Source organism: Cibotium barometz, chromosome 42 (genome assembly GCF_041138505.1).
Source record: "Cibotium barometz isolate CiBa-2024 chromosome 42, ASM4113850v1, whole genome shotgun sequence".
Taxonomy (NCBI): domain Eukaryota; kingdom Viridiplantae; phylum Streptophyta; class Polypodiopsida; order Cyatheales; family Cibotiaceae; genus Cibotium; species Cibotium barometz.
In genome coordinates, this window is record NC_141087.1 from 48,338,812 (window position 1) to 48,351,509 (window position 12,698).

Below are 12,698 nucleotides of genomic sequence, written 5' to 3' on the forward strand. Positions count from 1 at the left end.
GAAGACCGAGACACTGGCACAACTACAAGCAACCATCCAATACACCAAAAATGATGCTAACAACAAGGCAACACCACCACCACCACCAATAAGAAGCCAAAAAGAGAAGACTTCATTTGGCCGCTATTGGCAATGCAACAAGCAATGATCAATGCAATGCCAATGTCCTTGTTCCTCTCGACAACCCAATAAGTGCAAGTAACCTCTTCACCCTCCCTCTAATGCTTATATTGGACCCAAGAACTTCATCTATTGAGCACAAGGAACTTTTGCGCAAATGTCACGGCGGATGACGCCCACACGAGAAGTTGCAGATTGCAAGCCGTAAGGCAAGACCTAACGACACATGCTTCAGCAAGGCCAGGTAAGCTCTTGACTTGAACACATTTCTATCTCCTTTATTTCGTCATCCGAAAGGGCCGGAGCTACTTGTCCATCTTCGACCTTTGCAAGGTTCCGGTCAACACCCTGAATATTCTGAACCATCTTGGTGACTCCCCTAAAGTTGACAGTCGTACTAGGCCCTTTGACCATGTAACTGCAACAAGCACCTAAAGATCTGTTTTCATCAAAATCGGCTCAACGAAGGTACATGTTAAATCCCCTCCACCTCTGAAAATAATGTGTCAATGGACAAGGCTGTCCAAAGGAGAACCAAATAAGCCATCATGATGGAATCCTCCAAATATATGGCACCGATGTCAGTGGCAAGGAAATTGGCTCGGACCACTATCTCGTGGCATTGAAGATGTCTTTCTAGTCAAGCGTAACGTTGCGTATCTGCGTCCAAACTTCGATCAAACCAGAATCTGCCATGAAAGGGCACAAGGCAAACCAGTCCACCCACAAGAATCCGAGGTACAATTATTAGTCATACACGCAAAGAATTTCCAGGTAGAATGAGACCAATGACTAAGATATATCTAAGTCTTGGTTGACTCCTATTGAACTTGCCACTACATCATATTCCTTAAATTGCCTAAAACCAAGCAACCTACCTTCACAATGGAGATCAAAAACCCCTCTTTTGTGGCCCTCTCGTGCTTGGTTGCATAAATACCCAAGCATTCTTCTTGAAACTCTCCCCAATCCACTCACCATTGTCTTCCTTGGTATTTTGTGAGAAAAACTCTATAATAGAGCCTTTAAACATCCTATGCAGCTACGTGGGAATTACATACCATTCGGGTAGCTTTGATCACATGGCACACACAAATCGGCTCCACCTGAGAAAGAGTGTACCATCTGCTGATGGTGAGCTCGGCACCTCACAAGAAAGACAAGATGTACAAATGAGAGAAGCCAACAACAGAACAAACATACAAGAAAAAATGTACGATGTGAAAGCCACGTAAGAGTTGCTGAAAGATCGACATCTTCACGTCATGTACTGTCTAATATAGAATGAAAAGAGTATGTATATATATAAAAGCTGGTTTTATTAAATAAGGTACACTAGTAACATAGACAAATTTTTAGCATCTATGTACATTGGGTTCTTAATAGTCCTAAGCTAATAAAATGGAATGCATTTAGACATGGCCATAGTCATGTATTCATCAGCAGAACCATATGAGATTTCAACTAATATGTTGACCTTTATCAATTAACAACCATCAATGGTTGCACAAGCAGAACAATGGGCTTTGAAGCTGCTCTTCATTGAAACTACAAAAATGCAGGGCTGTATTACCCAAGGTTGTAATTGTTGCAAGATGAATTCCTCTAAGCAATCAATAGAACTGCGAGAGTCCACCTCTACTTTACAGTGCAAGGAAGTTTTTCAGCTTACTACCACAAAACCCCAGTGCTGTGACAGGTTAAATCCCCTCAGCTCTCCAGTGGCTAGTCCAACTACCGATGTTATTTTCAATGGTCCTAGTGCATCAGTCATCTACAATGCAATCAACATGCAAGCCGCCTACAGCATAACTCTTGGGCCACATTATACATGGTGAAATTGCAGAAAGAGAACTTTACTCAACTCTCGAAGGATAACCTCTACCTCAAAAGTGTTAGACGCCAGTTTAGCACCACTGCATTTTCGCAGCCGTTCAGAATTCAATGCTTGCATTTCCTCCTGATTAAAGATGCCTTCCCCATAAAACTTGATCAATCACACCAAACATATGAGCAGCTGAACAGATGCTACAATGAAAGCATGATGAAACCGAAAACTCCCCATGCTAGCCCCACCAGCAGTGGCCCCAACCTGTCCAGCCCTGATAATGCACATTGTAAAGCATCAGGTTAGTACTATAAACATTCTCAGTTCAGGTAAAGATAAATCTATCAAGCTTAGGTTATTTCCCATGAACCTGTTCCAACCAATGCAAGAAAAAGAAGACATCAACAAAACAAGCACAATGCCAAGTTAATGTTTACTGCTTATCGAAACAATAAAAAATACTTCAAAAAAGTAATTACCTAAAGGGGTAGAAGCACCCAGGATAGCCTGCCACAGACAACTATAATATGAGAACCATGTCACAATATTGAAAATTTTCTTCAAAAAGTCGAAATAGATTACTAGTAAACTGTAAAGACGTATGAATGACAAGCTCACAAGTTGATTAGTGCAACTAATTTCCATACTGTCAGCAATTTTATGACATGTTTGAATAGCTTGCAGCAAAAGCACAAAAATACACAAGGGTAGTACTTTCTTTCACTGCCAGTTTCTGTTGGTTGCAAGAACAGCTGCAGACTGTTCTGAAGATTCTAAGCAACTGCTTGACGAGGAAAGGATAACAACAGATTCTGAAGAGATCGCAGATATTCTTGAAGTGGAAAGATCCTCACATTTCTCACTAGAATCGTTGCCACCAAGACTAGAGGGTTTCATCCTTGTTCCAGATCGAATACTTTAAAAGGACCTCATTACAGTCAACATTTCAACATCCTGTTTGAAGATCAGCAAGAGTAGATGTTGCAACATGTCTACCAAGGCCATGTGCATGGTAGTCTAGGAGAGCAGCATGCCATTGTGATCCCTAGCAGATTAGAGGGGTAAGTACATTGGGTGTACAAACAGCTAGGGATAGACATAGGTGCATGCCTCTGACAGGACATTCAAGTGCCCAGAGGCAAAGACCTATATGAAAGACCTATCTCTTGTGCTGTTATTTTTCTGCATTGCGTTTTGCTCTTGTGTTCCCAGATCTGGTCATCATCTCCGCTGCGTATTCTGACTTGGTATCAGAGCCTAGGCTCTAGATAGTTCTTGGGATTTGTGTGAGCAAGAGGGGGGCTGTTGTGTTGCTGATCGGTGGACTGTTCGGGACTGTTCGGGAAGAGAAGCAAGAGGACGGCGGGCTGATTTGCTGGACAGCCACTTGCAAGTGTTAGTTCTTCTTTGTTCACACCCACCCACCCTTTTCAGAGTACATCCCCGCAATCGCAGATCTGTTTGAGATGGCCAAGAGGCATGTGAAGATCCCGACACTCCCCACGTTCCCGGTGGACCATCAGTTGGACAGGAACAACTATGGCATATGGAAGGTTATGATGGAATCAGTTCTGGAGTCTTACGACCTCGCTGATTTCGTTGTTGTTGGGATTCCACAGCCGGAAGTAGAGGAAGGGGAGTTACCGTCGATCCGAAAGGACTGGGAGGCACAGGCACAGATGTGGGATCGTGTCAACGCCAGGGTCCGTTCATTTATCTTTCTCAACTACACACCGCAGATAATCAATCATGTAAAGCATATGACGCTGGCCAGAGGTATATGGCAACATTTGGCTTCTCTTTACAACAGGGTATCGCCCATGAAGAGGATTTCCTTGGAAGTACAGATGCGGGTTATGAGCCTTGCAAAGTCGTTGACGATGCGGGAGCATATTAACAAGGTGCAAGCTCTTCAGCAGGAAGTTCTTCAGGCTGGGAAGGAGATATCGCCAGAGGACATGGCCATAACGTTACTGTCACACTTGCCCTCTCAATACTCAGCATTTTACTCCTCTTTGATTACCAGTGGCAGGCTCAGCACCATCACGTGGAAGGAGCTTGTGCCCATGGTCTTGGACCAGGAGGAACGATTCACGACCCTCCTCAAGGTGGAGGTTCGGAGGCCTTAACTGGCCAACAGTCGAAAGGCCGTAACACGCAAGTCAGTTCGTCAGTCGTCAAGTCCCTTAACCCACTTAAAGAGATTCATTCATGCATATAGATGTCATAGAAGCCTTAAGTTTGCATCACGACATGTGTGCATTTATGCATAGCATTCATCCCATATGCATGTAGGCCATCTAGACCATTGCAAAAGCATCAAAACTTTATCTGGTATTTTTCTCACATTTTTTAGTATTTATTCAGCATTTTTTCATATTAATATCAACTTTATGCATTTATTGGCAGAACATGAAGCAGTTGGCCAGTTTCAGCCAGCCGACTTGCTCATGTTGTGCATATAAATAGTTCAGCATTGCACCATTCATATCATCATATCATAAATCAGCCTTAAGCACAAGGACCATAAGCGATTGAAGCATTCATCACCTCAGTCCTCACCGTTTCATCCTTCAGCATCTAGGAGCATCAACGCATGTGCAATCAACATCCATCATCACAACGCATAACATACAACATTCAGCCTTCAGAATTCCTTGTGTTTTCTACATAGGCGTAGTTTTCAGCATACCTATCTTCATCGTTTTGCTACAGCACTTTGGTGAAGGTAAAACTCAGCATTCATTCACAACCTAGAAACAATCCCAATCAGCCCCTACCTCAGCCTCAAATTTGCAACCTTCCCTCATTCCATTGGGAAGAGTGCATAGGCTCGAGATTGGTCATCATTGGTGCTTCTACAACCATGTGCAGTTCAGCCCGACTCTTGGTCCTCCGAGATCTTGCATTTGGCTTATCGTCAGTCCAAAGTCAGTCTCTTCAAAGTAATAAAGCAAATACTATTCCGGTAACGGGATAGGGGGCCCTTCAGTGGGTAATTTCGCACCCTATATAGTGTACAAATTCTCTCTCTCTCTCTCTCTCTCTCCTCACCGCCGCCCTATGTTTCGCTTCCGCCACCCTCTCCCTGCTCGCCGCTTCCGCCGCCCTTTGTTTCGCTCATGCTGCTCTGCTCGCGCTGCGCACCCTGCCTGTGCTGCACCTAGCGCTGCCCTATCCATGCTGTGCTGCGCCTATTCGTACCCACCAGCCCGAGCTGCCCTGCTTGCACTGCGCACCCCCTACTGAGCTGCGCCTGGCGCTGCTGTGCTGGCCTGCTTTCGCTGCCCGTTTCACTGTCCGCCTTCTGTTTGCTGTTCGTTGCGCTGGCTGCCAGCCTTTCACCACCCACCCTTGCCCAGGCCCCCAAGGCAGCAACATAACTCTCTCTCTCTCTCTCCTCCCTGCCTGTGGGAAGGACTGCAGAGTGATCTGGAGGAATAGCCCCGAGTCTCCAAGAGAAACTCGAGGCCCTCGATACACTAATCAAGGAGAACAAGAAGACATCGGATTCCAACCTCAATGAGGTGGAGAACAAACTACACCGGCACATCATGGCTCTCGAAGCACGGGTCACAAACCTCGAACAAGAGAACATGGCACTCAAGGAGGAGGTGAGTGCATTGAAAGTGGAAATGGTAGCCATCAAGAATACTGAGAAGGAAGAAGGGGAGATCAATGACAACCCTCTCACGGCCATCAAAGAAGAGATCTCCAAAGAGATCAGAAAGGACAAGGAGGAAAAACTCGAAGCCAAGCAGTCAGGATGGGTTGAGGTGGTGAAGAAGAACATCCGTAAAGAAGTGAGGGAGGAGACTCAAAGGGAAGAACACCAAATCATTCACACCATCATTGAGGAGGAGAAGATGAGGCATGCCCGCCGCCTCAACATTCGAGTCACAGGTATAGCCGAGACACCCGACTCCACTCCCCAGAAAGATGGACAGCTTCTATGCATGAAGCTCGGCTACAAGGAAGAGCACCCTCTCCCCTTCACCAAAGCATGGAGAGCCGGGAAAGACTCAACACGCAAGCGAGCCCTCATCCTACAGTGTTGGGGTAAAGGCGTTATGCCCACCCTTATAGTGTGTACAAGCCCATAAGTTATAGTACATAGTACACTTAGTACTTTTAATGTACTAAGTGCACTATGTGTACTAGTGCAATATACATGTGTGATAGGGGAGTCACACACTCATACTTGATGAGTTGACTTATCCCCACAACTCTCTCTCTCTCTCTCTCCCTTGCTTCTCTATGTATGTCTCCCATGAATGAACTCTAACCCTAATTCTGTTTTCTCCCCATCAACTGGTATCAGAGCCTTCAGTTCCTTCGAGGAGAAAGAAGTAGGATTTTCTTCAGGTGTTGCTAAGGACAAGCAAGCTGCAGCTACTCACTAGCGCAGTTCAGAGGAGTCAGCCAGGTAGTAGCGCAGTTCAGAGGAGGCATCCCGGCAGTAGTGCAGCAGCAGGAGCCGAAGCAGGTTGACTGACGCCCAAGACAAGGCAGGGGCTGCTGTGGCAACCTCTGATGACAGTCACATCAGAAGAGGTAGTCATCACCTAGCGAAACCACGCGAAGCGAAGGCTACTAGGCCCCGGCGCCCGTCAACTCGCGTAGCCAACAAATAGACGCCCAGCGCTAATACTGAAGTAAGCGAAGGCAACTGGGCGTTAGTCGTCGGCTGGTACACGCAGGCGGATGGGCGAAGGCGTTTGCGAATTCACGCGGGCTACAGCCGTCTTGAAATCCAACTCGTCACCGGCGCCACACAACTGGAGCCGAAACGAAGGCAGCGTAGCATACATCCTCCTCCGCACAGGCTCACGTGCCGTTGCTGAATCGTAGTGCTGCACAACCGGCAGATGATGAAACTAGAACAGTTACCAAATCAGAGGCGCCTCTGCAAATGCAACAGAACAAGCCTCTGACTCGGTTGTCAAAGAAGCCACAGCCTTCTGCACAAGGCTTGGCAAGACTCCCTTGTGTCCACCTGCACAGAAGCTTGACAAGCAGCAGCATCAACAGCAAAATCGACGCCCTCCTTTCCTGCAACAAAAATCAGAAATTACAAGGTATTTGCCTCAATTTTTTTTTGGGATTTGCAATTGAGCAAGTACAATCAACAATTGAGCAGGTACGGGTGCCCAATTGCTCAATTTTTGAGCAAAATTGGCAAAATTGGGTGACATTGGTCACAATCAGGATAAATTTGCAGGAAATTGGTCAAATCAAGATCAATTTGCAGGAAATTGGATGTCGAAATTTGGGGCTTTTGATGTAATTGTGCAATTAAGCACTCATACATGCTGTATGATGTGAAAAATCGCACATTTGGGCAAAATTGCAGCAAATTGCAGTGCAAATCAAGGGGCTTTTGTGCCGATTTGGTTGATTTGCATGCAGGCAATCGCATTTGATGCTGTGGAAAATGTGCTGATGCCTTACAAGCACTCAATGTGCCTGTAAATCAAGGGGCTTTCATGTATTTGATGTATATGTGGCCAGGGGGAAGCATCGTGAACACTCTGGATGCCTTCATGTGCGTCAATGTACCATGTATGATCAGCAATTGATCTTAAATCAAGGGGCTTTTCAAGTTTGTATGCTTGTTGAGCTTGGCAAAGCAGCAGGCAAGACATTTATGCCTTGAATCCTCAAAAATCAGCTTGCAGTCAAGGGGCTTTTGCCCAATTTCTGTTCGGGACTGTTTTATGCAGTGTTCGGGACTGTAAAAGTCTGATTTTTACTCATTTGGACAGCCAGGAGAGCATTTATTGCTATTGTACCTGCTGGTACAGTTTTGGTACAGATTTGTACATGTTTTGGCATGGCTGTACACTGTTTCGAGTGACCAAAAGGTTCAATTTCAGCTGCTGTACTTGTCGGGACAGGTTTGGTACATCATTGGTGAGCACTTGGTACTGCTGTACAGTACTTTGGAAGGGCAAAAGAGCACATTTAAGGTGCTGTCCAAAATCTGCAGCAACCATATTTTGTTGTTTTCATCACATACAGTGGGAGAAAAGTTGCATTCGTGCTTCCGCAGTGGGAGATAAAGCTTGGGAGAAAAACTGTGAGCACTTTGTGTGCTTTTGGTGCAGTGTTTGCACATTTTGCAGGGAGTCAGGCATTGACAGGTTGCATTTTGCTATGGCAACCACAGGTGAGAGCTCTTCATTGCTTCACATCAAGAAGCTTGAAGGCTCGCATAATTATGATATTTGGCAAACCCAGTGCTACAATGTGTTGCTCCAGAAAAAGCAGCACAAGCCTATCAAAGAAAGGGGCGTGATGCCCGCTTCTCTTACTGCTGAAGAGTGGGAAGATATGGATGAGCTGGCAAGATCTACTATCATGTTGTCTGTGTCAGACTCATTACTTTTCAGCATTCGTGAAGAGAAGACAGCTTGGGGAATGTGGCAGAGATTGCAGGACTTGTATGCCCAACAAAGTGCCTCAGGCAAAGTGTATTGGTTGAAGAAACTCATAGGTCTTCAGATGAAGGAAGGGGCGTCTATGGCAGCCCACCTCAATGAGTTTAATGGTATTGTCAGCCAGGTCATTAATCAAAAGTTGGCAATCGACGATGAGTTCAAAGCCACTTTTCTGTTATGCACTTTGCCAGAGAGTTGGGACACATTTAGGACAGCCACTAGCAATTCGAATGCTATGCTGTCATATGCAGATGTTGAGGGTGCTCTTCTTCAAGAAGAGATGAACAGGAAGAACAACTCTGTTGGAAAGTCCAATGCAATGAATGCACGTGGGAGATCCCAGCAAAGGGGGAAAAGCCAAGAAAGGGGAAGGAGCAAGTCTCGCTCCAAAAAGGATTTGGAATGCCATTATTGTGGCAAGAAGGGACACATTAAAAAGCAATGCTACAAATGGAAAAATGATCAAAAGGAAAAGGGAAAAGGCAAAGACAAAGAGAAAGATGAAGCCAAAGATGTAAAGCCAAAGGGCAAAAGTGGAGTCAAGATTGAAGAAATCAATGTGTCACATGCAGGTGGCAGTGAGGACGAGGTCCTATTTACGTCTTCACTTGATGCCCATTCACTTCTTACAGGTGGTCATGGTATGCACTCATGGATCATTGATTCAGGTGCCTCCTTTCATGTCACAGGTTGCAGAGACTTGTTTGTCAGGTATACTGCTGGCAATGAAGGAGTGGTTTATTTGGGTGATAACCATGCATGCAAGATACTTGGCAGAGGTGATGTGAGGCTTGTGTTTTCAGATGGCTCACAGCTTATGCTCCATGATGTCAGGCATGTGCCTGAGATCAAGAAGAATCTGCTTTCTACTGGACAGCTTGATGATGCTGATTATGTTACCACATTTGGTAGTGGAAAGTGGAAGATTAGTAAGGGCTCACTGGTTGTTGCCAGAGGCTCTAAGGTGGACACTCTTTATTTCATGCATGCAGGTGTTTGTCACCATGCTAATGTAAATGCAACCGAGCTGCCGGAAATTTCTATGTGGCATAGCCGGTTGGGACACATGAGTGTCAAGGGAATGGAGCAATTGTCTCGTTTGGGTTACTTGCCTTCTCTAAAGTTTTCAAGTTTTCAGTTTTGTGAGCATTGTATATATGGTAGGCAACTACAGTGCCCCCACAAGAAAGCTCTTGGACAGAAAGATGCTCAGTTAGAGCTTGTGCATACAGATGTATGTGAGATGCCTCAGCTTTCTTTGGGAGGGGCAAAATATTTTGTGTCTTTTATTGATGATGCCACACGCAAGGTGTGGGTTTATCCTCTTCGTTTGAAGAGTGATACATTCTCAGTGTTTGAGAAGTTTGTTGCTCTTGTTGAGAATCAAACTGGCAAAACACTGAAGGCTTTGCGTTCCGACAATGGTGGAGAGTATATGTCCAAACAGTTTCAGGACTTTTGTGATGCTAAAGGCATCAAGAGGGAGCTCTCTACTCCTTATGATCCTCCACAAAACGGGACAGCAGAGAGGATGAACAGGACCATTTAGGAGAAGGTCCGTTCTATGTTGTCACATGCTGCATTACCTCATGGTTTTTGGGCTGAAGCTGTTATGACAGCCGTTCACCTTATAAATAGGTCACCTAACACGAGGCTTGGTGGGAAAGTGCCAGAGGAAGTATGGACAGGGAAGCCTCCGTCATACAAGCACTTGAGAGTGTTTGGTTGCGTTGCGTACGTGCACATACGCAGGGAAATGCGCACCAAACTTGATCCTAAGTCTCACAAATGCATATTCCTAGGATATGGTGACAGAGGTGAAATGGGGTATAGACTTTGGGATCCCATGAATAGAAAGATCATACGCAGCAATGATGTCATTTTTGATGAAACATGCATGTATAAGGAGCCTGCAAGGCAACATGAGCCTGGCAGAGTCATCTTTGATGATGATGGACATCATGGACAACAACAAAGGGCTGTAAATCAGCCATTACAGCAGGAAAACCAGCCCTTAAATGGTGCTGAAAATGGTCCAAATGGACAGCCAGAGATGGCAGAAGATATCCCTATGGATATACCACAGTTAGAGGATATACCGGGCATTATATTTCAGCCTTATGGCATGGAACAGGAGCCACCAATGGGTGATATGCAGGCTGGACAGCAACCTGCAAATGATGGTCATTGGGTACGGAGGTCCACTAGACCCTCCAGAGCCCCTGACAGGTTTGTTCCAGGGGTTGACTACTTGATGCTCACTGACTGTGGGGAGCCCTCATGTTATAAAGAGGCTTTACAGAGGGCAGACAAGGCTCTATGGGAGCAGTCAGAGATGGATTCTCTGCATAAAAATGGAACTTGGAAGTTGGTGCATTTGCCTGCAGGCAAGAAGGTTTTGCCATGCAAGTGGGTTTACAGGCTCAAAGTTGCACCAGATGCAAAGCCAAGATACAAAGCCAGGTTAGTGGCTAAGGGCTTCAAGCAGGAATATGGTGTGGACTTTGATGAGATCTTCTCTCCAGTGGTCAAAATGACCACACTTAGAGCTGTGTTAGCTTTGGTTGCGCATGATGATCTGGACTTGATTCAGATGGATGTAAAGACTGCTTTTCTTCACGGTGATCTCCATGAGGAGATATATATGCAGCAGCCAGAGGGTTATGCAGTGAGTGGAAAGGAGAAGCTTGTATGCAAGCTGAAAAAGAGTCTTTATGGGCTCAAACAGGCACCAAGAGAATGGTATCATAAATTTGATACATTCATGAAATCACAGAAATTCAGGAGAAGTGACATAGATCACTGCTTGTACACCAAGAAAGCTTTGAATGGCAGTCTCTTGATTCTCATTTTGTATGTTGATGATATGTTGATTGCCGGGAAATCTCGTAAAGAGATGGATGCCTTGAAGCAGAGGCTGCATCAAACCTTTGATATGAAGGATTTGGGTGATGCAAATCACATCTTGGGTATGCGGATACTTCGGGACAGAAATCAGCATGTGTTGTATTTGTCTCAGAAGGAATACATTGGCAAAGTCTTGCAGAGGTTCAATATGGACGGGGGGAAGAAGGCTAGTACTCCTTTGCCTCCATATGTGAAACTCAGTGCTATGGACGGCCCACAGTCAGATAGAGACAGGGCTGATATGGCCAAGATTCCGTATGCTTCAGCTTGTGGCAGTCTCATGTATGCCATGGTTGCTACTAGGCCGGACATTGCATTTGCAGTGGGAGTGGTTTCTAGATACATGGCCAACCCTGGCAAGAAGCATCGGGAAGCAGTGAAAGGTGTCATGAGATACCTGAAGGGCACACAGGATTTGTGCATTTGCTTTGGCAAACAGGATGCATTAGTGCATGGTTACACGGATTCGGATTATGCCGGTCATCCAGATAACCGGAAGTCTACTACCGGTTATGTATTTACATTCACAGGAGGTGCTGTGTCATGGATATCCAGGATGCAGAAGTGCACTGCCTTATCTACTACAGAGGCCGAGTATATTGCAGCCACAGAGGCTTGCAAGGAGGCATTATGGCTATCTCGGTTAGTGGTTGATTTGGGCTATACAGGGGATATTCCATTGTTGCATTGTGACAGTCAGAGTGCCATCCAGTTGGCAAAGAACCCTGTCTTTCATGCAAAGACAAAGCATGTGGATGTGAAGTATCACTTCATCAGAGAGGTGATAGAGAACAAGCAAATTCAGCTTGTTAAGATTCACACGGATGACAACCCGGCTGATCTGTTGACAAAGAGTTTGCCTCCGGAGCGATTTGCTCATTGCAGACACTTGATGGGCATTGGATGAGGCCATTTTCAGCCTTGATATGGTCTTGTATATTATCATGTACATGCTGATTTTTCTTTTCCTTTACTTAAGGGCACTTTGCCTTTAAGTGGGAGGTTGTTGGGGTAAAGGCGTTATGCCCACCCTTATAGTGTGTACAAGCCCATAAGTTATAGTACATAGTACACTTAGTACTTTTAATGTACTAAGTGCACTATGTGTACTACATGGATTAGCGATTTGGGGCCTATGGGACACAGACCAGGCCACTGACAGAGATACACATGGCAGTATGGAACTGTAATGGTTCACTATGGGTGCAGCCTGGACGACTAGAGCATGTTATGGTGGGGAGAGACATCATACTTCTGACAAAGACACATCAGAGCGCAGAGAGAGGGCTACCTCGAGTAGAGGGATTCCAGTGGGAGTCAGCATACAGGAGGACCACACGCCAGGGTAACTCGAGAGGGTCGGGGGGAGTAGTAGTTCTATTCAGACGGGAGCTACAGGGGAG

At 45.6% G+C, this 12,698-nt stretch overlaps 1 protein-coding gene across 1 annotated transcript in view; it reads right to left on the minus strand.

The window, feature by feature from the left end:
- Positions 1 to 1,576: 1,576 nt before the first annotated feature.
- Positions 1,577 to 12,698, minus strand: part of LOC147614565 (glucan endo-1,3-beta-glucosidase 3-like) — a 63,026-nt gene continuing 51,904 nt past the window's right edge. The window contains exons 3-4 of the mRNA XM_086781122.1: positions 2,428 to 2,455; positions 1,577 to 2,222 (exon numbers count right to left, since the gene is read on the minus strand). Of these exons, the coding sequence (XP_086637248.1) occupies positions 2,117 to 2,222; positions 2,428 to 2,455 (134 nt within the window). The 3' untranslated portion in view covers positions 1,577 to 2,116. The remainder of the gene's footprint in view (positions 2,223 to 2,427; positions 2,456 to 12,698) is intronic.